Here is a 27,564-nt window from a genome sequence, read left to right on the forward strand (position 1 = left end):
AGATTCTCGTATCACAAAAGTACCACAGATAATTATATCCCCATAAACCAGTGGCTCTTACTCCCCACCCCCGAGGGGACGTGTGGCAGTGTCCAGGCTGCACTGTCTGGACACTGTCACATGTTCTGTGGCTGTTCCAGGGCTATGCTTGAAGACAAGCTGAGTTTCCTTGCAGGTGATCATACCTATGCTTTTTTGTCACCTTCAGGTATAAAATAACATGCTTGCTCAAGGTTCAAGGGCTGCTTTTTTTTTTTTTATTCCCCCCCCCCCTTGTGGCTTTTTTCTTGCTCTCTGCTTTCTGTGTCCATTCGCTGCGCGTTCTGCATTTTTGCTTGTCTCCCTTTTTGTTGCATCACCTGGCTAAGTCAGCTCTCTGCGGCGCTTGTGGGCCAGCAGCTCTCCGCAGCCTGTGGGCGAGACTGCCTTCACAAGGAGGCCCCAGGACACGAATCCAGGGCTTCCCATGTGGTACACGGGAGCCCAACTGATTGAGCCACAGCTGCTTCCCAAGGGCTGCTTTCGATGAAGAAAATCTCAATATGTGACACTGCCTCTCATCAGTCCACCTGCCCTTTTCAAAATGTTCTCTGCAAATAATCTCATCATTGAAAATGGGTATCAGTGAGGTACTTGCAGGAATTTTTAACCAAACTAAAAAAGGATTTTCCTGACTTTTTAAATTGTTGTTTCCTGTGCTTGTCCATGTATCTGCATATTTTAATGGAAATTTCTATTAAAATAATTACCGTTTCACACGCATTTGTAAGACATAATATGTAGAGGTATATTATACCCAATGTCTCCCAGTGGTAGCATTTTGCAAAACTGTGGTGTGATATCACAATTTTGCCATTGATACAATCTACAGAGCTTGTTCAGATCCCCCCATCCTACTTGTATCCATTCTGTGTGAGTGTGTGTGTGTATTTAGCTCTACATAATTTTCTCACTTACGGAAGTTTGTCTAACTACCACCAGAGGCAGGATACAGAACCATTCCACCCCAAGGATCCTTTTTCATGTTGCCATTTTAAAACCACAACCACCTTTCCCCTCATCTTCCCAAATCCCAGGCAAACACTACCTGTTCTTCATTTCTAAATTTTTGCCATTTCAAAATGTTATATAAATGAAATCACATGGTATATAATCTTTTGAGATTGGCTTTTTTCACCAGCATACTTTTCTGGAGATTCCATCCAGGTTGTTGTGGGCATCAAAAGTTGATTTCTTAATTTTTTTTTAAGTTCCTTTTTATTGCTGATTATAGTGTTCTAAGGTATGGATGTTCCACAGGTTATTTAATCACTCATCCACTGAAGGACATCTGCGCTGTTTCCAGTTTGGGGCTATTAAAAATAAAGCTGCTATGAACACTTGTTTACAGGTTTGTGTGTGAACATAAATTTCCATCTCTTTTGGATAAATGCATAAGAGTACAATTGTTGGGTTATAAAACAATTACATGTTTAGTTTTGTAAGAATTGCCAAACTGTTGTCCAGAATGGTTATACCCTACTCCCTTCCCACCAGCAACATATGAGCAATTCAGTTTCTCCTGCATCCTCATCAGCATTTATTAGTATCACTATTTTTTTATTTTAGCCATTCTGGTACTTGCATAGTGATATCTCATTGTAGTTTTAATTTTTAAATTGCATTTCCCTAATGGCTAATGATATTGAACATCTTTTCATGTGCTTACTGGTGTTCGTATATATCCTTTTCAATGAAATGCCTGTTCATGTCTTTCGTCCATGTTTTAATTAGATTGTTTCCTTTTAACTGTTAAGTTTGAGAGTCTTATCTTTCTAGCAAACTTTTTATGAGTTTTGAGAATTTTAACTGCTTTACTGTAAATTGATTTTGAGGATCAAAAAATTACTATGAGTCAAATCAAATGAATGTAGCATGAATTCCAGAACCTGGGAAGACATTATCTCAGGCAATATTTCAATTCTAAGGAATACAAAGTAAAGCTGTTGCTGTGACTTACTCCCTCCATTACCTTCAATCTAAATAATTTAATTTGGTTTTGGAGGAATTTGATGTATATTCTTCCATAGCAATACTAGATGTACATGCCTCTGTTCTAATCATACCATAAGAAACTAGGAGTTGTTTAAGAAATAACTTTATCTAATGGCAAATTATAGTCAGAAAAATAACATTATGCCAAAATCATAAATGATGTTCCAAGGAAACATTCATCAACATTAAAATGAATTTTATATATGTATATGAGTGTGTGTATTCACATAGTCAGCTACTTTGGTGGCATATATTAGGCATCTCAATATTAGATACTCTACAGGTATCTTAATGAGTTGTTTTTATGGCTAACCGAGTAGTAACACCTACCCTTAACATTTTTCTAGTCCCAAACTACCTTTGCCATAAAACTCCGAGGTCTCAACCAAGCTCTTAACCAAGAATTTAAGACCTAAAGAGTAAGCAAATCACGTACCTCCACAAGCTCTTTTACAGCCAAGTCCACTTAGATATATGTATTGTCAGCCTCCCCCAGCCAAAAATACAAAACATGCTACTGAAATTTCAAAATGGCTTATCAACTTGCAACCTAAATGTCTACTACCTAAAGGATATGGCACCTTCCACAAATCAATAAAGAATAAGTATAGATCAATAAAGAAATTCAATCCTGAATCTGCCATCCAGATTCTGCCCCAAAACTGGAAAATATAAAAAATTTTAAAAAACAAATAAAGGAAAATATAACATTCTTTTCTATAAGTTCTCCAAGTTCTTACCTTAAAATAGATTAAAGTGCTAGATAAAAATAGACTAATACTTTTTTAGCAAGGATTTACAAAATTGTAGATCATTTTATTATCTTCAGTTTTTATGTTTTAATATATAAAGTTAGACAAAGACTTTATGTAAGTGCCATGAAGCCCCTGACTGACATGTTACTCAATGCCACTTATGAAAAGATATGAGTAAATTTATTTTGAAATTTAATACCAGGGAAAATGTTTGTCTTCCAGAACACTTATTAGCTTCACTGTCAGAAAGAAAAAAGAACCTTAAAATTTGTCACATTTTTCTTTCTTTGTTAAGCTTAGTGACAGAAATTTTCAATCTAAAGTTATGCTAATAAGCAATTAGAAATCATATTCCAGGTCCTTAGGAGAATTGGTTTCTCTGTTGTTTTGACAAAGTTTTAATTTTTACTTTCCTGCCTTTATTATAAACAACAGCAGATCTTTTTCAGAATTTATTTGTCATGCATTTAGGTATAAATAAGTAAAAGATACAGCCTAGGCAGCATCGTGTAACAGAGAGACTGACAATCATACCTGGAGTAAGACGGCCTGGGTCCATTACCACAAAGTCACAGGAACTTGGGCAACTTTAAAAATTTCTATAAATTTTTGTTTCCCTTTCAAATAAAATGAAAAGGAAAATATCAGTCATGCTACCTGTAATGTCAGCCAAAGGGGTGCTGATGCAAAATACAAAAATTGGTTGGTTTTTATAAAGGGTATTTATTTGGGGTAGGAGCTTACAGATACCAGGCCACAAGCATAACTTACTTCCCTCACCAAAGTCTACTTTCACGTGTTGGAGCAAGATGGCTGCTGATGGCTGCGAGGGTTCAGGCTTCCTAGGTTCCTCCCTTCCTGGGGCTTGCTTCTCTTTCCTTTGTGTGCTTACTTCCCAGGGCACGAGCTTAAGACTTCAGCATCAAACTCCAACATCAAAAAACTCCAACATTAAGAACCCTCAACTCTGTCCTTTGCCATGCCTTTTATCCATTGAATTCCCACCCACCAAGGGATGGGGACTCAATGCCCTAATGACGTAGCCCAACCACAATGAAAGCCCCAATCATTAACTCAACCATGCCGAGGTACAGACCAGATTACAAACATAATCCAATATCTATTTTTGGAATTCATAACCATATCAAACTGCTATACTACCAAACAGCATGGTACTTGAAAAACAAATGTTCTCATTAAAATGTGGTGAGTCAAGATCAATATTAGGATAGGCATTTGCAAGAAAGGAGAAAATACCCCAGCCATAAAAATAAACAAGCTGGGTTTTACTATCTCTTTCAGTTCTGAAATTCTAGAACTGATTTCTAGCTGGGAAGCCTGAAATAGGTTTCTTGGTGATAAATGAGCTAAGTCTCTTAACAGGATTCTTCAGATTACAGTTTCTAATGCTATGTATATTTAAAAGACGTGCCTTAGGATGGCGAGTAGAAGGATGAAATAGCCACCATTCTATAGTCCTTTATCTTTAAGTTCTTATAGTACTTACCTGGATGAGTACTAGACGTCCGACATCTGGAATTCAGCATGTCACTCACTCACTGTGACTGCATATTCAAAGAGCTCACCTCGGACCCCACTGCCTCCTGAGCTGTTCACGCCACTGATGTGCCCTCCCCTCCCTAATAGCCCACACCCCTCAGATCTACGAATAGGCACATTTGTCACAGATGAATGATTTATTTATAAGGCTTTAACACCACAAGGATTCCACTCTTAAAATAAAAAATATTGTATTTAAAAGACAATTCATATAGCTGAGATTTTTATTACTAATAACTCTATCAACTTGTTTATAAATAAAGCTCATAAAATATAATCCATGGAAGAGAAAAAACAATTAGACAGTACTCTGTTTGACACAAATCTTCAACTCGAGACAAAATTACCTGCAGTAGTCCTCCATCATCAAAACGCAGTGCTTCTATTATGCTCTCCGACTGAAGGAACGCTGTGAAGGAAACAAAGCGCAGTATGACTTACAGATTTTAACAAAATCTTTTACTTTAAACTTAACTAATACAATTTGATATTTTAAAAATATAGTACTTATTGGTTAAAGAGGAAAACACAATGAATAGGATTTTAGCAACTAAAATCCTTTCATTTTATCCTTTAAAATAAAACAAAGTAGTGTATAAATCACCTTCAAAACATCTATTTCCTATTATACTGCCAGAAAGCACAAAACAGTCCAAATCAACTAGCTGCAGCTGATGATTTTCAAAGACAGCATAATTTAAAATATCATTAGCAGTGACTAAAAGATCACTAGAGGAGAATCTTTCCACAAAATCTGGTCAACTGACATTCTTTATCATCTGCTTTTCTAGTTATGCTATGACCTGGGAATAGTCCTCTACAGGGGCTTGGCAGTGGGGGGAATGGCAAAAGGAGATTATTCTGTTTCAAGAAACTGAGTACATGGTAAAGATAAGAAATTTAAAAAGCTAACAAAGTCTCAGCATACAATCCAGCAATCATACCCCTGTGATTTGAAAACATGCCCACACAAAAAACTACCCATAATTGTTTATAGAAGTCCACCAAAAACTGGACACAACCAAGATATCCTTCAATAGGTGAATGGATAAACAACTATGGCCCAGCCATCCATGGAACATGATTCAGTGATAAAAAGAAAAAGGCTACCTAACGTATGATTCCAATTACATGACATTCTGGAAAAGGCAAAATTATAGAGATGATTAAAAAAGATCAGTGCCTGCCAGGGAAGAGGGAGAAGGGTTGAATAGATGAAAAACAAAAACCTGTTCAGGTTGGTGAAACTAACCTGTATGATGCTGTAATTGTGGATACATGACACTATGCATTAGTTAAACCCTATAAGATCTTTAAAGTACGAAGAGTGAACCTCAATGTATTCAAGTTTTAAAAAACCATTTAGGAAGTCAGGGGATCCAAGGATGAAACGGCAAAACTGTATTACAAATGTTCAAAACAACCTCATGATGTGGGTGTGGGGATAAGGTGCTGACTTGAGAAACTCTGGAAACAACTAGAGCACATTAGGTAAGGGCAAAGAAACTGCGTCATCACCACACTCCAGCAGATAAGGCTTCTCCCCACAGGGGTCCAGGTTAACACTTCGGACACCGCAGCACACGTACAGGTGAGTAAATGCATGGCTGCAGCCAGGCTTCTCATTTTTGGAGTGTGAGTTTAACATGATCAAGGGTGCAGCTACAATGCTCTGTGTGGTAATGGACCAGGGGCAGAGACATTGGTAGGAACTCATGTTTAGCTTAATACAGACACAGGTTGTTCCATAGAGATACACAGGTGTGCACAGACACGGGTGAGTATCCACATATGCATTTCCTTGCTCTGTCAGCTAAGAGGCCTAAAAACGATGACATTCCAGCCGCAATCACTCCAAGATCTTGGTTTCTAACACCATTCTCTAATAAAAGGAACCAGGATCCTTGAAGAAATTGCTGATTCTAGAACTGGAGCAGGAAATATACAAGATGAGTCTTGGAGCATCTTAAACTGCCAGAAAGTATGGAAGTGCTAAAAAATAAAGCAAGCAGACAGAAAACTGCCTTGATGGAGATATGTCAAGGGGACGTAGAAATCAAGAGAAAGAGTTCCCGACAGCCAAAGCTGAAACAATGTAAGCAGCAAAATAAAGTAATACTGAATTATAACCCAAACAACAAAATAAATATCCAAGAATTCATAATCATATAAATGGTTGAATAAAAAATAAATGGGGGAAAAGAGACAAATATCCTTGCAGGATAAAATACAGAAATCCAAATAAAGTATGGACTTCGGTTAATAGCAATGTATCAATATTGGTTCACCAATTGTAAACAAATGCCAAGTATACCATATTAATGTAAGAAATTAATAAGAAGGGAGACTGAACTATCTTTCTCTAAATCTAAAAGTGGTCTAAACTGAAAAGTTTATTTTAAAAAAAAGGGCACCAACATGAAACATACATCATTTGGCTTAATGTGGCATTCATGGACTTCTCTGTTATCTCTGGGATTCAGTGTCTGTCTAGCCCTGTGTTCCAGGCTTTTCTAGTATGACTAAAGCTGAAAGTCAAGCAGCAGAGCTCGCTACTAATTTGATTACTTTAACTAGGTGGATGGTGTTTTTCTGCCTGCCCAGCATCCCTTTCCCCTTATATTCTCAACAACAATCTGGATTTATTTTGGGAAACCCCTTCCTCCATTTCCGGTGTTCCTCTGTCAACCACAGTGTCAGCCTGCCCATTTCTCCCTACCACTCACCACTCTTGAGGATACAGAACATTCAATAAATATTATTCAGGTGTAAGCATTGTATTTGCACTCATTAATACAAATGACCTCTTTGTATTTATGTTATCCCTAATTCTAGCGTATAGTTGAATTTCAAAACCAAGATGAGAACTAAAGGCTGTGAAGGAATTTTAGCGGTAGAGTACATTTCCAATACACAAAAAAAAGTCTCTAAAAGCAATAAAACCTTTGGAAGAAAGGGCTGTGAAGGGTAGAAGGCTACTATTCAGCCCAGTTCACCCATCCCTTTCCACACCACCTCCCCGCCCCCACCTTCAACATAAACTGGCATGCCTGAGGATCCAGAAATCTTGTTATATTCCAGTTGAAGCCATAAGAACACAGTGAACTAACAAGAATTAATTGAACAGACAGATGCTCACAATATAAGAGACAAAAAAATAGAGTCCCTAGCCAAAAGCTTTCAATCTGGTTAGGCAGAGGAGAATAAGAACGAACTGGAAAAGGGCTACACTGGTGGCTGCTGTTATCTCCAATATAATGACCATCGCCTAGGTCTCCATCATCAAGCTCTATAAGACCTTTGTTCAACTTTTAACAATGTGTATTAAAAACATTACTTTAGTTGAAAATTTTAAGAGCAATATCTGATTTATAAAATCCAAAAAAAGCAACCCTATATTATACATCATCGGCCTTCCTTAAAAGATGTAGAAATGAATAGGATTTGACTCCAGCAAGAAACAAATTGGGGTGTTTTGCTTTAAGTAACCAATTATAATAACTTTAAATCATAAACCTAAAAAACAGAACTGACACTGAATAAGATCTTAATCATTTAATATGAAAGCAGTTATTAAGCTATAAAATAAAAAGTCAAGTTCCCACATCTCTAGCTTGAAAACCACTGATACCTACTTCCTCGCCCAATCACTCTTCTCCAAACTTTGTATTCTTAATGAATCCAAAACTGTTCTGATGTTCCCTAGCTAGTTTCAGCAGCAACCAGATGTTACAGAAATAAAAATAACAGCAACAATTATTGTCACTGTCATAAACGTCAAACTAGCCCAGGGAAGTCGACATTACTGATCCCACTTTAATAAAGGAAAAGTCACACTAAGGTTATGTTCAAAGTCACTCAGCGAGGCTTTGATTTGGCAATAGAACCCCAGAGTCTATGTTTCCATGTCCAACAGTATTTACTTCCGAAGTAAACTTGATACATATATATTTTTTATTTCTCCCCCCTCCCTCCCTTGTCTGCTCTTGTGTCCATTCACTGTGTGTTCTTCTGTGTCCACTTGCATCTCGGCAGTACCAGGAATCTGTGTCTCTTTTTTGTTGCTGCGTCAGCTCTGTGTGCGGTGCCACTCCTGGGTGGGCTGTGCTTTTTTCATGTGGGACAGTTCTCCTTGCGGGGCTCACTCCTTGCACGTGGGGCTCCCCTATGCGGGGGACACTCCTGTGTGGCATGGCACTCCTTGCGCACAGCAGCACTGTGTGTGGGCCAGCTCACCACGTGGGCCAGGAGGCCCTGGGTTCAAAACCTGGGGTTCCTATATGATAGGGAAACACTCTATCAGTTGAGCCACATCTGCTTCCTGTAAATTTGATATTAATGCTCCTAACTAATAACACCTCCAAACAACCTAATGTTTTAAATTAGGCATATATTTCCAATAGCAAGTGAGAGAAGGAGAATATAGGAACAAAAGGATTTTTATTTCTGGCTTTTATGATTCTATTGGTATTTATTCTGTCAAGTTGGCCTCATTAAGATCTACTTTAAACTCTGTATATCCACCCATATCACCATAATGTCTCATAACAAAGCCATTTATCATCAGCATAAAAATCCGAATGTGTCCGTTGTTTAATGACACTTTCAAAATAGTTCAGAAATAAACAGTGTAACTCCCCTGTTTCATTTAGTAAAGAGTGATGCAAGATAAAAACATTTGCTTTAAAGGCAAACATTCTCTATGATAGTTTTTATTTTTTCTTTCAGGTACAGATTTTCTCCTGAATATTTTAACTGATGACTAGATACAATCTGCCTGTTTTCACACATCTTTTAAACACTTCACAGAAACATTATATGTAAATAACTAGTAGAATGTTTGCCACACTGGAGAGGGCACCAAGCTGGAGGCTGTCACACTAAACGCGTATCAGGTGAAGGGTTTTTGCATGGCAATGAGGGAGAACTGGGCAAAAGCTGTGAAGCAGCAATTCTGTTACATGGACAATGTTCTGCTTTTTAACCCTAGACTTAATGTTTCAGAAAAACTCAACGCTGATTGCCAATATTTGTGGTAAGGGAAACAACATTAAATTATTAAGATGGCTTTAACAACTCTTAAAAAATGTGGAGCCAGTCTCCGCATCACTCTCCCTTCAGAACAAGGACATGACATCTGTCCCTTGCTTGCTTGCTGCACCCTTCACTAGGCCAGCATTTTAGAATTGCCCAGAGGCTACCACGGTTACTCTAATTCTGCTTTCAGGTAAAGGAAGCACATAATGCTGCTGAGTGGTTAATGAACATGTGAACAAATAGTTAAACCATTTTAATTTAGTCTCAGCATCTACAGATGTTCACCAGTTTTCTATATACAGTAAGATAGCATGCTAATTTGCTTTTGTTCAGTGCTGTATATATGAAAATAGCAGTATGTTCTACCTACCTGTATGTAAAATAAAGCTTTATTACAATAAAAAAAAAAAAAAGGAACAACCCAATTAAACATGGACAAAGGATCTGAAAAGACACTTCTCCAAAGAAGGTAAGTACATGGCCAATAAGCACAGGAAAAGATCTCAGCATCATTAGTCATTAGGGAACTGCAAATCTAAACCACATCGTCTGACATCCACAAGGATGGCTAGAATCAAAAAGACAATAACAAGTGCTGGTGAAGATATGGGGTAAATGGAACTCCTAAGTGGCAGATGCTTTGAAATACAATTTGGCAGTTTCTCAAAGAAGTATATATAAAGTTACCATATGATACAGCAATTCCATTTTTAGGTATATTCCCAAGAGAATTGAAAAAATATGTTCATATACCAATTTGTACACAAATGTTCATAGCAGCATTATGATACAACCCAAACATTCAAATGATAAATGGTTAACAAAATGTGATATATCCATCTAAAGGACTGTTTTTCAGCCATAAAAAAAATGAAGTATAATTATAGTATGGTTATATAAACGATTAATGTTAAGGAAAGCTGGGTAGAGGGTATATGCCAACTACTATTTTTGGAACTTTTCTGTAAATATAAAATTATTTCAAAATAAAGTGTTTTAAAAGTGAAAAAAAAGGAATAAAGTACAGGTATATGCTACTACTTAGATGAGTTTTGAAAACATCATGCTAAATAAAATCTAGATGCAAACAGCCACGTATTTTCGGATTCCATTTATATGAAATGGCCAGAACAGACAAAATCATAGAAACGAAAGTAGATTATCGCACAACTATGTGATTATACTGAATACCAGTGATTATACACTTTGGATGGATTTATGCTTTATTAATATGTATCAATAAAATTGATTTTTTTTTTAAAAAGTAGATTAGCAGTTGCCAGGGGCTGGGATAGGGAGAAATGGAGGACTGAATGCTAATTTGTACAGGTTTTCTGTTTGTTTTTTTTTCGGGAGGGGGGACTGATGAAAATATTCTGGAATTAGATAGTGGTGATGGTTACAAAACCTTGTGAATATACTAAAAACAACTGAACTATATACTTTAAGAAGGTGAATTTATGATATAGGAATTATAAATCAATTTTTAAAAAACAGGGAAAAATGCTAGTTCATAGTGTAGAGTTCTATTCCACAAATCCTTTCTAAAGAGTTTACATGAATAAAGTACTGTTTAGTTAAAAGACAAAATATAACCTCTACTCCAGATTGCCATTAAGCTTTATTGCTCTTATAAGTAGAGAAATCCATTTATTTGGGTAGCAGGAGAGGAAGGGAGATGAGGAAAAAGAGAAAAAGAACAAGAATAAAGCAAATGTGGCAAAATGTCAACAATGAGCGAGTCTTGGTAAAGGGTATGTGAGTGCTCTTTATTCTATTTTCATCCTTAGAAATTTTATGCAAGTTTAAAAATACTTCTAACTAAAAAGGTTACAAAAAAAATAATTTATGCAAGACTTATGAAAACTTGAATCTTTAAACACATTCCTTTTCATTCCATCTTTTAAAAATCCATGTACCAAGCTATAGTAAATATTTATTCATGCAAAGTTGTAAATACTGGTTACAGAGGTGGTAGGTATCCTTACTGCTACCATAGATTAACTGTAATGAATAAAAAGCTGCTGATGTGTCTGTGGCTACAGTGATGTTACAATCACCTTAAAAGTTAACTGAAATGACTGAAAGAAAGGTAGAGAGTAATCTAGAGACTGAATAACACAGTGAACCCGGAGGTGGATGAGGTCTGTGGTTAACAGTACAAATACAAGAATGCTCTTCTATGAACTAGAGCAAATGTACATCACTATTACAAGGTGGTAGAATATGGAAATGCATGAGGAAAACAGAATTAATGTAAAATATGGACTATAGTTAACTGCAATATTGTAATATTCTTGCATTAAAGTCAAAGATGTACTGTGTTAATAATGGGGAGTATGGAAAAAAATATACCAAACATACTTTATAAACCATAGTTAGTGGTAATAGTCTGATGATGTTATCTCATAATCTGTAACAAATATTCCACAAAAATGTAAGGTGTTGGTGGAGGGGTGTTATATGGGGATTCTGCACATTATGCACGATTGTTTTATAAGTTCACAACTTTTCTAATGAAATATATATAAATGAAATAGAGTAAATGTCGCTTTAAAAAAAGTTAATTGAAATGATACATTATTGCCAACGCAGCTATAGTGCCTGGTTTTCATCTTGTATTTCCAACATGCAATCATGTATTACAAGATTACACAGCACATTATTTGCTATATTCACATTGCATAAACATTTGCATATGTATACAAAACACATAATCACTTTTTAACTTTCCAGTAATTAACTCTATCTTATAATACAGTTTTTCCCACATAGCTAAAGAAGTGACCAATATAACAAGAAAATGAAGAGTAAATTAACTCCAAAGTTAGCAGAAGAAAGGAAACAATTAAGAATATAAATCAATGAAATGGAAAGCTGAAAACAGAGAAAACTCAAAACAATAGTGCCTTTTTGGCAAAAATTAATAAAATTGATACAATTCTATTAGAATAATTATTAAAAAGAGAGACATGTCAAGTGTTATGTTAGAAATTAGACACTGGACAAAATTACACTTTACACAGGCAAAAATGTTGTTAAGAGAATATTATTAACAACTTTGTCAATTCAGATATTATGACCCTTCAAAGTCTAAAAACATCAGAGGTCATTCAAGAAAAAAGTTAACTTGAATAGGCCTATATGTATTAATGAAATTTATTTTATAGTATAAAACCTTCTCATAAGGAAAACTCTAGGCCCACATGGATTCACTGATGAATTCTCACATATAAGGAAGAAAACATATCAATTCTATACTAACTCTACCAGAAATAAAAAAGGAGGGGAAACTTTCTCAGCTTATTTAATGAAGTCAGCATTATTCTCATACCCAAAACAAAGACATTAAAAGAAAAAAAGGGGAGGGGGAGAGCACAAACCATGCCCTCATGGATAGAGATGTAGAACTTCTCATAACGATTTAAGCAAATCTAATTCATCAATGTGTAAAAAGAATACCTATATCATGACCAAGGGAGGAAGGAGTTATTCCAGGAATGCACTGTAGATTTAACATTCCCAAAATATTAATGTTATTCAACACAGAAGACTAAAGGGGGGGTGAATCTCTAAAGAAAAAACATTTGACAAAAATCATTCATTTATGATTTTTAAAAATCTTGGCAAAGAAAAGGGAGACTTCCTGAAGTTCATTAAAGGGCATGTACAAAGAAAATTCAGAGAAAGACTGAATACTTTCCCACTAAGATCAAGAACAAAGCACTCGTACTCTCTCACCACTCCTATTCAACATCATGTTGAAAGTCTTAGCCAATGCAAAAAGGCAAGAAAAATAAAAGCATATACAAAAATATGGTTAAGACATCAATTCTCCCCAAACTGATTTAGAAAGTCAAAGCTATCCCAATCAAAATCTCACCAGGCTTTATTGTAGAGATTTACACATTTATTCTAAAATTCAGATGGAAAAGTAAAAGACCTAAATTACTAAAATCAACTTTGAAAAATAAGAGTTTGAGGATTTACACTGCCTAGTTTCAAGACTAATAATAAAGTTATAGTAATCAAATCACTGTAGTATTAATTTAAAGAGAGCTGAAAACTAGAGCAAAATAGAGACTCCAGAAATAGACCCCTACATATATGGCAAATTGGTTTTGACAAAGGTGCCAGGGAAATTCAATAGGGGAAAAATAATCTTTTCAATAAATGATGGTGGTACAATCAGACAGCCATGTGGGAAAGGGAAAGAAAGGGAAAAAAACAAAAACGGAAGAACCTTGAAGCTGAAAAAATTAATGACAGAGCTGAAACTCCAAAACTTCTAAAAATCAACACAGGAAAAAATCTTAGGGACCCTGAGTTTGACAAAAATTTCTTAAACAGGATTCAAAATCATGAATTTTGAAAGAAAAAGAGAGATAAATTAAACTGCATTAAAAGTAGGCTTCTACTGTTTAAGAAGCTGCTACAGAAGTGAAAATACAAGCCACATGTTGGGAAAAAGTATGTGCAAAATATTTATTTAACAAAGGACTTATATGCAGAACATGTAAAGAACTCTTACAAATAAATCTTAAGAAAACAAAAGCCCAATTTATAAAAATGCACAAAAGATTTGAACAGATACTTCAGCAACGACACTATAAATGGCCAAAAGCACACGAAACGATGCTCAAGATCCTTAGTCATTAGAAAACTGCAAAGTAAAACCACAATGAGACACCACTACCTACTCATTAAAATGACTAAAATTAAAAATAAATATTTGGAGATTAAACAATACCCTCTACTTCTAAATAGCAAACAAATCAAAGAAGTCTCCAGAAAGTCTTTTAAATATTTTCAACTTAATGAAACTGAAAACACAACTTATGAAAACTTTTAAGATGAAGTGAAAGCAGTGCTTAGAGGGAAATGTGTGGAACTGAATGCACGTATTAGAAAGAAGAAAGATATTTTAAAAACAACGATCTTAGGAAACTAGAAAAAGAAAAGCAAATTAAGTCAAAGCAGGTAGAAGAAAAAAAATAATTAAAATTAGAACAGAAACCAATAATAGTGAAAACAGGAAATCAACAGAGGAAAAAAATCAATGAAAACAAAACTTGGTTCTACCAATTCACCAAAACTCATACGAGAAATATATCATCTGAATAGGCTGATATCTATTGAAGAAACTGAATCAATAATTTTACAAAAAAAGAAAGCACCAGGACAGATGGTTTCACTGGTGAATTCTAACAGATACTTAAGGAAGAAATGATACCAATCCTCTACTTCCAGAAATAGAAGCAGAGGGACTACTTCCTAAGTAATTCTATGAGGCCAGAATTCTATTATCCTAACACCAAAACTAGACAAAGATATTACCAGAAAGGAAAACTACAATGCAATATCTCTGACAAACATAGATGCAAAAATCCTCAACAAATTGAACCCAAATATGTATTTAAAAAATTACAATGCATCATGATCAAGTGGGATTTCTTCCAGGTATGCAAAGCTGGTTCGACATTCGATAGTTAATGAACATGATTTGAATTGATGAGCACTATAGAGAGTCCATTCCCAGCCCTGCCAGGGACGTGGGGGCCAGTGCTACATCAGTCTACCAGGGCAACTGCAATCATTTTGGACCTGCACAGCATAGATTGCTGCCCACACCTGTAGCTCCATTCCTGCCCTAAGGAGGGGGGAGAAGGGGTATGAAGTTTCTTCAGTCTCTCCAGGCAACTACAGACAGTCTTGGCCAGCACAACTTGGATTATTACACATGGCTGCAGCTCTATTCCTACCCCTAGCAGAGGAAAAATGTGGGAGAAGCTTCACCAGTCCCTGGGGCAAAGTGGGCAGCTTGAGCCCACAGCTTACAGCACCAACTATACCTTTGGCTCCTACTACAGAAGAGGCAAGGGAGAAAGAGGAAGAAAGTCCTATACTAAAGGAGAAACTGAGCCCAGAATAAATACATGTAGTGAACCGATGCTAAGACACCAACAAAAAACTACAATTCATACCAAGAAACAGGAAGATATGGCCCAGTTAAAGGAACAAGATAAGCCTCCAGATGACATAAAGGAGTTGAGACAACTAATCATAGATGTTCAAATGAACCTCCTTAATCAATTCAATGAGATGGTATATTAGTCAGCCAAAGGGGTGCTGATGCAAAATACCAGAAATCTGTTGGCTTTCATAAAGGGTATTTATTTGGGGTAGAAGCCTGAAGTTACCAGGCCATAAAGCATAAGCAACTTCCCTTACCAAAGTCTGCTGTCACGTGTTGGAGCAAGATGGCTGCCAATATCTGCCAAGGGATCAGGCTTCCTGGGTTCCTTTCTTCCCAGGGCTCACTTCTCTCCAGATTCAGCTGCTGTACTCTTTCTGCAAGGCCATCTGTAGACTATCAGGCAAATGGCTCATATCTCTTCCTGGGGCTTCTGCTATGTCCACTTGAGCCTTCTCTCCTTCCTCACATATCTGCTTCTTTATGTGTTCACTTCACAGGCTCCAGTATCAAAACTCCCAGCTCTGTCCGTTGCTAAGTCTTTTCTCTGTGAGTCCCTGCCCACCAAGGAGGCAGGGACTGAACATCCCACTAACATGGCCAAAATCAGAGCCCTAATCATAATTTAATCATGCCCAGAAAAAAAGACCAGTTTATAAACAAAATCCAGTATTTCTTTTTTTTATTTCATCAGTAATATCAAACTGCTACAAATAGCTAGAGATTAAGGATATAAAGACGACACTGGGTGAACACAAAGAATTTGAAAGCATATGGAGAAAAATAGCAGATCTTATGGGAATGAAAGTCACAATAAATGAAATTAAAATGACACTGGAGGAACAGAACCAGCAAGATGGCAGCAGAGTAAGGCACTCCTAGAGTCGGCTCCTGATATAGGGCAGTTAGTAAACACCCAGAGCTATCTGGAACTAGCTGAAGCACCTGGATGGGGGCTCCAGGAGGCCATAAGAGCATCCTGCCACATCCTTGAAGGAATGGAAGGAGGAGACTGCCCATGTGCAGAGAAAACTCATAAGTAGAGCACTCCTCGCCATGGAAGTCAGTGCCCATCCTCCACTGGAGGCACAAGTTGCCTTGGGAGCTGTTCTGTGGCTGGAAATGAAAGCTCCACTTTCCAGAAACAGGGGAGGAAGAGACAGTTGGGCATAAACTTCAGCTACTGATGAGTAAATTTGGCGGGCTAAAGTATAATCCTGAGAACAGCTAAAGTTTGAGCCTATCCAAGTCAGAAAGAGGCTGGGAGCTGCCATCTTAACTCTGCACCTGGCACGAGGGGAAGTGGGGCGGACTGAGAATCACAGTGCTGGTAGGGACCAGCTTCTTTCCATCCAGGTCAAATTGCAGCTCCAGCCTAGGCTCTAGTCCCACCTCCAGCAGGGAGGTAACTGTGGGGAAATTACCAGCCAAGCCACAGAGGTCATGGCAGCACGAGCCATCCCAGGAGCTATTCTGTAGCTGGAATAAGGAGCTCCATTTCCCAAAACAGGGGAGGAAGGGACAGTTGGCTGCCAATTTCAGCTACTGATTGGTAGACTCAGCTGGGTAAGATATAATCCTGCGAACACCTGGGGTGTGAATCTGCCCAAGTCAGAAAGAGGCCAGTGGCTGCCACTGTGACTCCACCCCCCAGCCTGAGGGGAAGCCAGGACCAAAAATCACAGTGACAGCAGGAACCAGTTTTTTTCACCCAGGTCAGCCTGCAGCCCCTGCGCCAGCCCATCCAGGTAACTGCAGGTACCTTTGGCTGGCACAGACTGAATAATCGAAATCTACCGGGGCAACTGCGGTCATCTTGCACCAAACTGCACAGCCTGCTGCCCACACCTGCAGCTCTATCCCCGTCCCAGAGAGGGGAGAAAGGGGTGTGAAGCTTCATCAGTCTCTCTGGGCAACTACAGTCTAGGCCTGCACAACTTGGATTTTCCACACAGTTGTGACTATGTCCTACCCTAGGCAAAGGAGAAAGTTGGGAGAAACTTCAACGGTCCCTGACACAATGAGGGCAGCATGAGCCTCCATAGCTTATAACACCAATTACAACCTTGGCTCTGACTGCACAGCCAGCAAGGAGGAAAGGGAAGGAAGCCCTAAACTAAAGAGAAAAACTGCACCCAGAATAAATACTTTAGGAAGCCAGATGCCAAGACACCAACAAAAAAATTATAACCCACACCAAGAAACAGGAAGCTATGGCCCAGTTAAAGGAACACGATAGATCTCCAGTTGACATAATGGAGTTGAGACAACTAATCATAGATGCTCAAACAAATCTCCTTAATAAATTCAATGAGATGGCTAAAGAGATTAATGATATTAGGAAGACACTGGATGAGCACAAAGAAGAATTTGAAAGCATACATAAAAAATAGCAGATCTTACGGAAATGAAATTTAAAAAACATTGGAATCATATAATAGGAGATTTGAGGAAGTAGAAAAAAGGATTGGTGAGCTTGAAGAAATGGCCTCTGAAAGTGAACATACAAAATAACAGATGAAGAAAAGAATGGAAAAAATTGAACAGTCTCAGGGAACTAAATGATAGCAAAAGGCATGCAAACATACGTGTCATGGATGTCCCAGAAGGAGAAGGGAAAAGGGGCAGAAGGAATATCTGAAGAAATAATGGTAGAAAGTTTCCCAACCCTACTGAAGGACATAGATATGCATGTCCAAGAAGCACAATGTACACCCATCTGAAAAAAATCAGAATAGACCAACTCCGAGACACATACTAAACAGAATGTCAAATGCTAAAGACAAAGAGAGAATTCTGAGAACAGCAAGAGAAAATGCAATGCATAACATATAAGGGATACCCTATAAAATTAAATGGTGATTTCTTACCAGAAACCATGGAGGCAAGATGGCGGTGGTCTGATATATTTAAGATACTACAAGAGAAAAATTCCAGCCAAGAACCTTACATTCGGTAAGACTGTCTTTCAAAAACAAGGGCGAGATTAGAATATTCACAGATAAATAGAAACTGAGCGAGTTTATAACAAAGAGACCAGCTTTGCAGCAAACACTAAAAGGCGTGCTACAGGCTGAAAAGGAAAAAAAAAAAAAAACAGGAGAGAGAGGATTGCAAGAGAGCTAATGATAATTATATAAGTTAAAGTAACTATAAGTGTCAAGAGTGGTGAAAATAAAATATCACAGATAAAACCCAAAGGTCAAAATGGGTGAAATATGAACTGCCTTTAGAGTAATAACATTAAATGTTAATGCATTTAACTCTCCAATCAGAAGACAGAGACTGGTGGAATGAATAAGAAAATACGAGCCATCTATGCATTGTCTCCAAGAGACTCACCTTGGACCCAGTGATACCAATGGACTGAAGGTGAAACACTGGAGGGAGACTATTCGTGCATGCAGTAACCAAAAAAAGGCTGGAGTAGCTATGCTTTTATCAGATGAAATAGACTTTAAGAGCAAAACTCTTATTCAAACAAAGGAAGGACTTTATATATTATTAAAAGGGGCAATTCATCAGGAAGAAATACCAATCACAAATGCATATGCACCTAACCAGGATGCCCCAAGATACATGAGGCAAACACTGGCAACACTTAAGGGAGAAAGAGATATCTCTACAACATCAGAGACTTCAATACACTACTCTCAGCATTGGATAGAACATCTGGGCAAAGGATCAACAAAGAAACAGAGAGCGTAAGTAATATGATAAATGGACTAAACCTACAAGACATGTACAGAACACTGCACCCCAAACCAACAGGATATGTATTCTTTTCAAGTGCTCAGGGATCTTTGTCTAATACAGACCATATGTTGGATCAGATCACAATAAATTCAACAAGATCAAAATTATACAAAGCACTTTGTCTGATCATAATGGAATCAAGTTGGAAATCAATAAGAGGCAGGAAAAAGGAAAAATTCACAAATATATGGAGATTAAACAACACACTCAAATAATGAGTACATCAAAAAAGAAATTGAGAGAAATCAATAAATATCTCAAGACAAATGACAACAAGAACAAAACATATCAGCACATCAGCAAAGTCAGTGCTGAGGGAAATTTATAGCCCTCAATGCTTACATTAAAAAAGAAAAAAGAGATAAATCAATGGCCTAACTACAAAACTGGAAGAACTAAAAAAGAACAGCAAACTAATCCCAAAGCAAGTAGAAGGAATGATATCACAAAATCAGGCAAAAATAAATGAAATTGAGAACAATAACAACAACAACAACAGTAACAACAGCAACAAAAACCTAGAATTAACAAAACCAAAAGTTGGTTCTTCAAGAAGATTAACAAAGTCAACAAACCCTTAGCTAGACTGACAAAGAAAAAAAGATGCAAATAAATGAAAAAGGGGACATTACTACTGATCCCACTGAAATAAGAGAGATTCTAAGAGGATAATATGAACAAATCTATGCCATAAGGACAAAGTAGATGAAATGGAAAAATTCCTAAGAACATATGAAAAACCTATACTGACCCTAGAAGAAATAAAAGACTTCAACAAACCAATCACAAGTAAAGAAATTGAAACCGTCGTCAAACAAATCCCCAAAATGAAAAGCTCAAGACCAGACAGCTTCACAGGTGAGTTCTACCAAGCATTCAAAGAAGATTTATCTTACTCAAGCTTTTCCAAAAAACTGAACAAGAGAGAATGCTACCAAATTATTCTATAAAGGCAGTAACACCCTAATACAAAGCCAGAAAAATATATTACAAAAAAAGAAAATTACAGACCCATTTCCCTAATGAATATGGATGCAAAAATCCTCAACAAAATACTTTCTAATCAAATCCAACAGCACATTAAAAGAATTATTCATCATGATCAAGTGGGTTTTATACCAGGCATGCAAGTGTAGTTCAACACAAGAAAATCAATCAGTGTAATACACCACATTAATAAGTCAAATAAGAAAAATCACATGATCCTATCAATTGACGCAGAAAAGGCATTTGACAAAATACAGCATCCTTTCTTGATGAAAATACTACAAAAGATAAGAACTGAAGGAAGCATTCTCAACATGATAAAGGCCATATACATAAAACTCAACAGGTAACACTGTACTCAATGGTAAAAGACTGAAAGCTTTCTCATTGAGATCAGGAACAAAACAAGGATGTGCACTATCACCACTGTTGTTCAGTATAGTGCTAGAGGGTCTAACTAAAGCAATCAGGGTAAAAAATAAATTTAAAGAAAGGAAATAAAAGGCATCCAAATTAGAAATGAAGAAATAAAGCTTTTCCTATTCACAAATGATATGATTCTATATTAGAAAATCGTGAAAAATCTACAACAAAGCTGTTAGAGCTAATAAACTATTTCAGTAGCGTGTCAGGATACAAGATCAATATGCAAAAATCAGTTTCTATACACTAGTAATGAGAAATCTGAGGAGGAAGTCAGGGAAAATATCGCATTTATAATAGCAACTAAAAAATCAAATATTTAGGAATAAACTTAACAAAGGATGTAAAGCACTTGTATTCAGAAAACTACAATGCACTATTAAAAGAAATTTAAAAAAGACTTAAATAATTGGAAGAACATTCCATGCTTATGGATAAGAAGAAATATCACTAAGATGTCAATTCTTCCCCATTTGATATACATATTCACTGCAATCCTGATTTTTTTTAAAAAAAACCCCACCAGCACTTTTTTAAACAAATGGAAAACACAATTATCAAATTTATCTGCACGAGTAAGGGGTCCCGAATAGCCAGAAACATCTTAAAGAGGATAAGTAAAGTTGGAGGACTCTTACTTTACCTAGCTACAGTGGTAAAAATAGTACAGTACTGGCATAAAGATAGACACATAGACCAGTGGAACTGAATTGATGGTTCAGAAACAGACCCTCACATCTATGGTCAACTGATTTTTGACAAGTCTGTCAAACCCACCCAGTTCGGACAGAACAGTCTATTCAACAAATGATGCTGAAGAACTATAGATCCATAGCCAAAAGAAAGAAAAAGGACCCCTATCTCACACCTTATACAAAAATTAACTCAAAATAGATCAAAGATGTAAATATAAAAACAAGAACCACAAAGCTCCTAGAAGAAAATGTAGTGTTTTTATCAAGTAAGGGTGCTGTATTTTGTCAAATGCTGTCTCTGCATCTACAGATATGATTACGTGATTTTTTTTCCTTTTGTTTATGTAGTGTATCACATTAATTGATTTTCTTAGGTTGAACCGTCCTTGCATACCAGGAATGAAATCCACTTGGTCATGGTGTATAATTCGCTTAATGTGTTGTTGAATACAATTAGCAAGTATTTTGTTGAGAATTTTCACATCTAGGTTCATTAGAGAGATTGGTTTGTAATTTTCCTTTTCTGTGGTATCTTTGTTTGGCTTTGGTATTAGGGTAATGTTGGCATCACAGAATGAGTTAGGCAATGTTCCTTCCATTTCGATTTTTAAGAGTTTAAGAATGGTGTTAGTTCTTTCCAGAAGGTTTGGTAGAATTCACCTGTGAAGCCATCTGGCCCAGGGCTCTTCTTAGTTGGGAGGTTTTTAATGACCTATTCTATCTCTTTACTTGTGATTGGTTTGTTGAGATCATCAATTTGTTCTTTCATCAGTGTAGGCTGCTTATGTGTTTCTAGGAATTTGTCCATTTCCTAAATTGTCCTTCTTACTGGTATTCTACTACGAACTATTGTGACTAGTAATGGAGGAAATTATAGCACTGATGTGGACCAAGTGGTCACAGTAGTTGCTAAGGGCAGGGAGAGGGAAGAAGAGATGTGATGTGGGGGCATTTCTGGGACTTGGAGTTGTCCTAAATGATAATGCAGGGAAAGATGCTGGATATTATTTGCCCTGCCATAACCCACTGAACGTACTTGGGGAGAGTGTAAACTACAATGTAAACTTATCTATGCAGTGCAGCAGTGCTCCAAAATGTATTCACCAAATGTAATAAATGTGCCACAATGATGAAAGAGGTTGTTGATGTGGGAGGAGTGGGGAGGGGAGTATGAGGTATATGGGAATGTCTTATATTATCTAATATAACATTTTTTGTGATCTATGTTCTTAGGAATTTTTCCATTTTATCTACATTGTCATTTTGGCATAGATTTGTTCTTATTATCCTCTTAGAATCTCTTTTATTTCAGTGGGATCAGTAGTAATGTCCCCTTTTTCATTTATTTGCATCTTTTTTTCTTTGTCCATCTAGCTAAGGGTTTGTATCTTCAAAAAAATACACTTAAATAAATAAATAATAAAATGAAGTTCTGGCACATGCTACAACACTGATAAACTTTGAAGACATCTTGTTGAGTGAATTGTTCCAGAGAAAATAGGACAAATATTGGGTGATCTCACTTATATAAAATAAGCAGAAATCGTAAATTTATAGAAATAGAAAATGAATACAGGTTACCAGCGATCCAAGAGTAGTTAGGGAATGAGGAGTTAATGCTTCTTTGGTAGAGTTTCTGTTTGGGATACTGGACAGGTTTTTCTAATGGATGGTAGTGATGGTATCATAATTATGAATGTAATTAATGCTGCTGAACTGTAGAGTTGAAATTGGTTGAAACAGAAATTTAGTTTGTGTATATGTTACCAGAATAAAAGTTTAAAAAACCAAACACACACAAAAAAAGAAATGTAGGAAAACATCTTCAAAACCTGGTGGTAGATGGTGGATTCTTAAACCTTATACCAAAAGCACGAGCCATGAGAGAAAACTTGGGTAAATGGGACCTCCTCAAACTTAAAACACTTTTGTGATTCAAAGAACTTCGTCAAGAAGGTGAAAAGGCAGCACACTCAATGGGAGAAAATACTTGGAAACCAAAGATTCGATAAAGGTTTGATTGCCATTCTATATAAGAGATCATACAACTCAACAAAAAAAGAACAAGCAATCCAATTAAAAAATGGGCAAAAGATTAAGAGACATTTTTCCAAAGAGGAAATACAAATGGCCAAAAAACACATAAAAAAATGTTTCATATCACTAGCTATTAGGGAAATGCAAATCAAAACGACAATGAGATATCATCTCATACTGTACAGAATGGGCGATATTAAAAAAACAGAAAACTGTAAGTGCTGGAGAGGATGTGGAGAAACAGGAACACTTCTTCACTGGTGGTGGGATTGTAAAATGGTGCTGCCTCTGTGGAAAACAGTTTGGCGGTTCCTCAGGAAATTAAATATAGAACTGCCATATGATCCAGCAATTCCTTTATTAGGAATATATCCAGAAGACATCTGCACACCAATGTTCAGAGCAATGTTATTCACAATCGCCAGAAGATGGAAACAACCCAAGTGTCCATCAACTGATGAATGGATAAAAATGTGGTATATACATACAATGGAATACTATGCTGCAGTAAGAAGAAATGAAATTGGGGCATATATGACAACATGGATGAATCTTGAAGACATTATGCTAAATGAAGTAAGTCAGGCACAAAAGGTCAAATAATGCAGGGTCTCACTAATATGAACTAAATACAAAGAATAAATGCATAGAGTTAAAACCTAGAGTATAGGCTATTAGGAGATAAGAGGAGGCTGTGAAGGAGTACTGATGCTTAATGTATGTAGAAGTTTTAATTAACTGTAAGTGTGGAAATGGATAGAATTGATGGTAACACATTACAGTGAGTAGCAGCTGGTTTATAAATGGGAATGTGGCTGGAAAAGGTAGTCTAGGGATGTAAATATAGGTTAAAAGAAAGTTAGAGAATAATCTAGGGACTGAATAATACAGTGAAGCCAGAGGTGGAAAAGAACTGTGGTTGATGGTACAGATGCAAAAGTGCCCTTTTTTGAGCTAGAATGGATGTACATCACTATTGCAGGGTGGTAAGAATGTGGAAAAAGCATGGGAAAAATACAACTGGTGTGACCTATGGACTGTGGTTAACAGTAATAGTGTAGTATTCTTACATCTATGCCAAAGACGTACTGTGTTGATAATGGGGGGTTATGGAAAAAGTGTGCCAAATGTATGCTATGGTCCATGTCTGGTGGTAATAGTCTGATGTTACTATCTCATAATCTGTAACAAATATTCCATCACAGTGTGGTGTGTTGGTGACAGGTATTATATAGGAATTCTACACATGAGAATGATGGTTTTTAAGTTCACAACTTCTGTAATAAAAATATACTAAATAAATAGTAATAGCGTGGGTTGGGGAAAAACACACCAAATGTAAGATATGGATTACAATTAGTATTAACATTCTGAGAACATTCTTTCATAATTTTTAATAAATGTTTTACAACACTGCAAGGTGTTGGTGGTAGGGTGATGTATATGTTATACATGTTTGTTTTATAAGTTCACAACTTTTACCATATGTGCATGTATAAATGATATACTTCAATTAAAAATATTTAAAATTATATAGTTTGGAAGATAGTTTGGCAGTTTCTTACAAGGGTAAACATAAATCTTAGCATAAGATCCAGCAATTGTGATTCCTGGTATTTATCCAAATGAGTGAAAAAGTTATGTTCACATAAAAACCTGCACACAAATATTTATAGCAGCTTTATTCATAATTGCCACAAACTGGAAGAAACCCAGATGTCCTTCAACAGGTGAATGGATAAACAAACTGTGATACAGACATACAATAGAACATTAATCAGCAACAAAAAGGAACAAGCAATCAAGCCACAAAAAGACATGGAGGAAACTTAAATGCATATTGCTAAGTAAAAGAGGCCACTCTAAAAAGGCTACATACTCTATATTTCCCACTATATGGCATTCTAGAAAAGGTAAAACTATACAAACCATAAAAAGATCAGTTGCTGCCAGGAGTTCATGGAGGGAAAGGGATGAAAAGGTGGAGCATAGGAGATTTTTAGGGCAATGAAATTATTCCGTATGATACTGTAATGGTAGATACACGACATTACGCACTTGTCAAAACCCAGAGAACCTTACAACACTAAGAGTGAACCCTAATGTAAAGTATAGACTTTAGTCACTTTAGCTAATAATAATGTATCAATATTCACTCATCAATTGTTTACAAATGTACCATGCTAATGGAAGATGTTAATAGGGGAAATCATGGAGAGTGAAGGGATATGGCAACTCTGTACTTACTGCTCAATTTTTCTGAAGACCTAAAACTGCTCTTAAAAACTTAAGTCTATTAATTTAAAAATAATAAATCATAGCAAGTTAATTTAAAAATAATAATAAAATACTGATCATAGCGAGAATGTGGAAAAACTGAAACTCTCCTACACTACGGATGAGAATGTAAAATGGTGCAACCACTTTAGAAAACAGTTTGCAATTTTAGAAAAAGCTAGATCCTGTCATATGATCCACTCCTTACTACTCATAGGTGTTTACCCAAAATAAATGAAAGCATAAGTCCACATAAACATTTGTACAAGAATATATATACCAGCTTTATTTGTAAAAACTCAAAAGAAGAAACAACCCAAATTCCCATCAATGAGCAAATGGATAAACAACTTGTAGTATAACCACACAATGGAATACCACTCAGTAGCAAAAAGGAACAAACTACTGAAGTAACACAATGTCATGGATGAATCTCAAAATAATTATGCTGACTGAGAGAAGGTATATTAGTCAGCCAAAGGGGTGCTGATATAAAATACCAAAAATCTGTTGGCTTTATATATAATAAAGGGTTTTTATTTGGGGTAGAAGCTTACAGTCACAAGATATTAAAGAGTAGGTTACTTCCCTCACCAAAGTCTGTTGCCATGTGTTGGAGCAAGATGGCTACTGGTCTCTGCAGGGTTCAGCCTTATTTTTCCTCCTAAGGCTCATGTAGTCCCAGCTTCTTCTGATCTCAGCTGTAGCCTGGCATAAGGTCCATCTCTCTCCCGGGACTCATTTCCTTCTGGGCTTCCTCAGCTGTTCAGGGCTCTGGTCTCCTCAGGTGCAAACTATCAAGCAAATGGCTTAGCTCTCTCACTGAGGCTCCAGCATCCAAAACTAAACTGTCTGTGTTCTCTCTCTCCATGTATTTACTTCCCTGTCTTTGACTGAGCATCTGTTTATAAAGCCCACAAAGGGAAGGAGGGTGGGCAGGGACTCAAACCGAGTCACCCTAATGATGTAGTCAAATAAAAGCCCTAATCTTGATTTAATAAAGTAAAAGTGAAACCTTGAGTCTAATACAATCTAATACGCCCAGAGGAACAGACCAGTTTACAAACACAATCCAATATCTATTCTTGGAATTCATAAAAAATACCATAGAAGGCAAGGTAATGGGCTAATTCCTCAAAAAACACAAACTATCAAAACTCAACCAAGAGGAAATAGATGACCTACATGCTCCTATAGCAATTAAGATACTGAATTAGTAATTAAAAAGCTCCCAGAAAAAAAAGATATCCCTAAGTCCAGGTGGCTTTACTGCAAGACTTTATCTAGCATTTTAAAAAGAGTAAGCAACAACTTTATATAATCTGTTCCAGAAAATAGAAGTAGAAATGCTTCTTTACTCATTGTATAAGGTTAGTATTACCCTAATACCAAAACAAAAGCATTGCAAGACAAAAGGAAAAAACAATACATCAATATTTCTCAGGAAATTAATACACAAACCCCACAACAAAATTCTAGGAAACTGAATCTAGCAATATGTTTAAAAAAAAAAAAATCACAACCAAGTGGGATTTATTCCATGTTTGCAAAGTCGGCTCAACATTCAAAAACAATCAAGTGAATCCACCATATCAATAGTTAAAGAAGAAAATCATATGGACTTATCAAATGACACAGAAAGAACATTTGACATAATCAAACACCCATTTATGTGAAAAATTCTCAGCAAACTAGGAACAGAATGCAACATCCTCAATTGATAAAAATCACCTGCAAAACAAAACAGATAACATCATTTAACAGTGAAAGAATGGGTGGTTCTCCCATATGACTGGGAACAAAGTAAGGATGCCCACTCTTACCACACTTTTTCAACACAGTACTGGAAGTGCCAGCCACTGCAATAAGACAAGAAAAATAAATAAATTGCATACAGAATGGAAAGGAAGAATAAAACTGTGCCTACCTGCAGAGGACATGATGGCCTATGTAGAAAACCCCAAGGAATCTATAAAACACAGACAAACAACAAACAAAACCCTCCTAGAACAAAATCCTGCACAGTAGC

The 27,564-nt window shown here is 36.5% G+C and overlaps 1 protein-coding gene across 4 annotated transcripts in view; it reads right to left on the reverse strand.

The window, feature by feature from the left end:
* TMEM131 (transmembrane protein 131) overlaps positions 1-27,564 on the reverse strand; it is a 245,049-nt gene that overhangs the window by 159,466 nt on the left and 58,019 nt on the right. For all 4 annotated transcript variants that reach the window (XM_071208711.1, XM_058278126.2, XM_071208710.1 and 1 more), the window contains exon 2: positions 4,697-4,758. In XM_071208711.1, the coding sequence (XP_071064812.1) occupies positions 4,697-4,758 (62 nt within the window). The remainder of the gene's footprint in view (positions 1-4,696; positions 4,759-27,564) is intronic.

This window comes from Dasypus novemcinctus, chromosome 17, assembly GCF_030445035.2.
Source record: "Dasypus novemcinctus isolate mDasNov1 chromosome 17, mDasNov1.1.hap2, whole genome shotgun sequence".
In the NCBI taxonomy this organism is placed as follows: domain Eukaryota; kingdom Metazoa; phylum Chordata; class Mammalia; order Cingulata; family Dasypodidae; genus Dasypus; species Dasypus novemcinctus.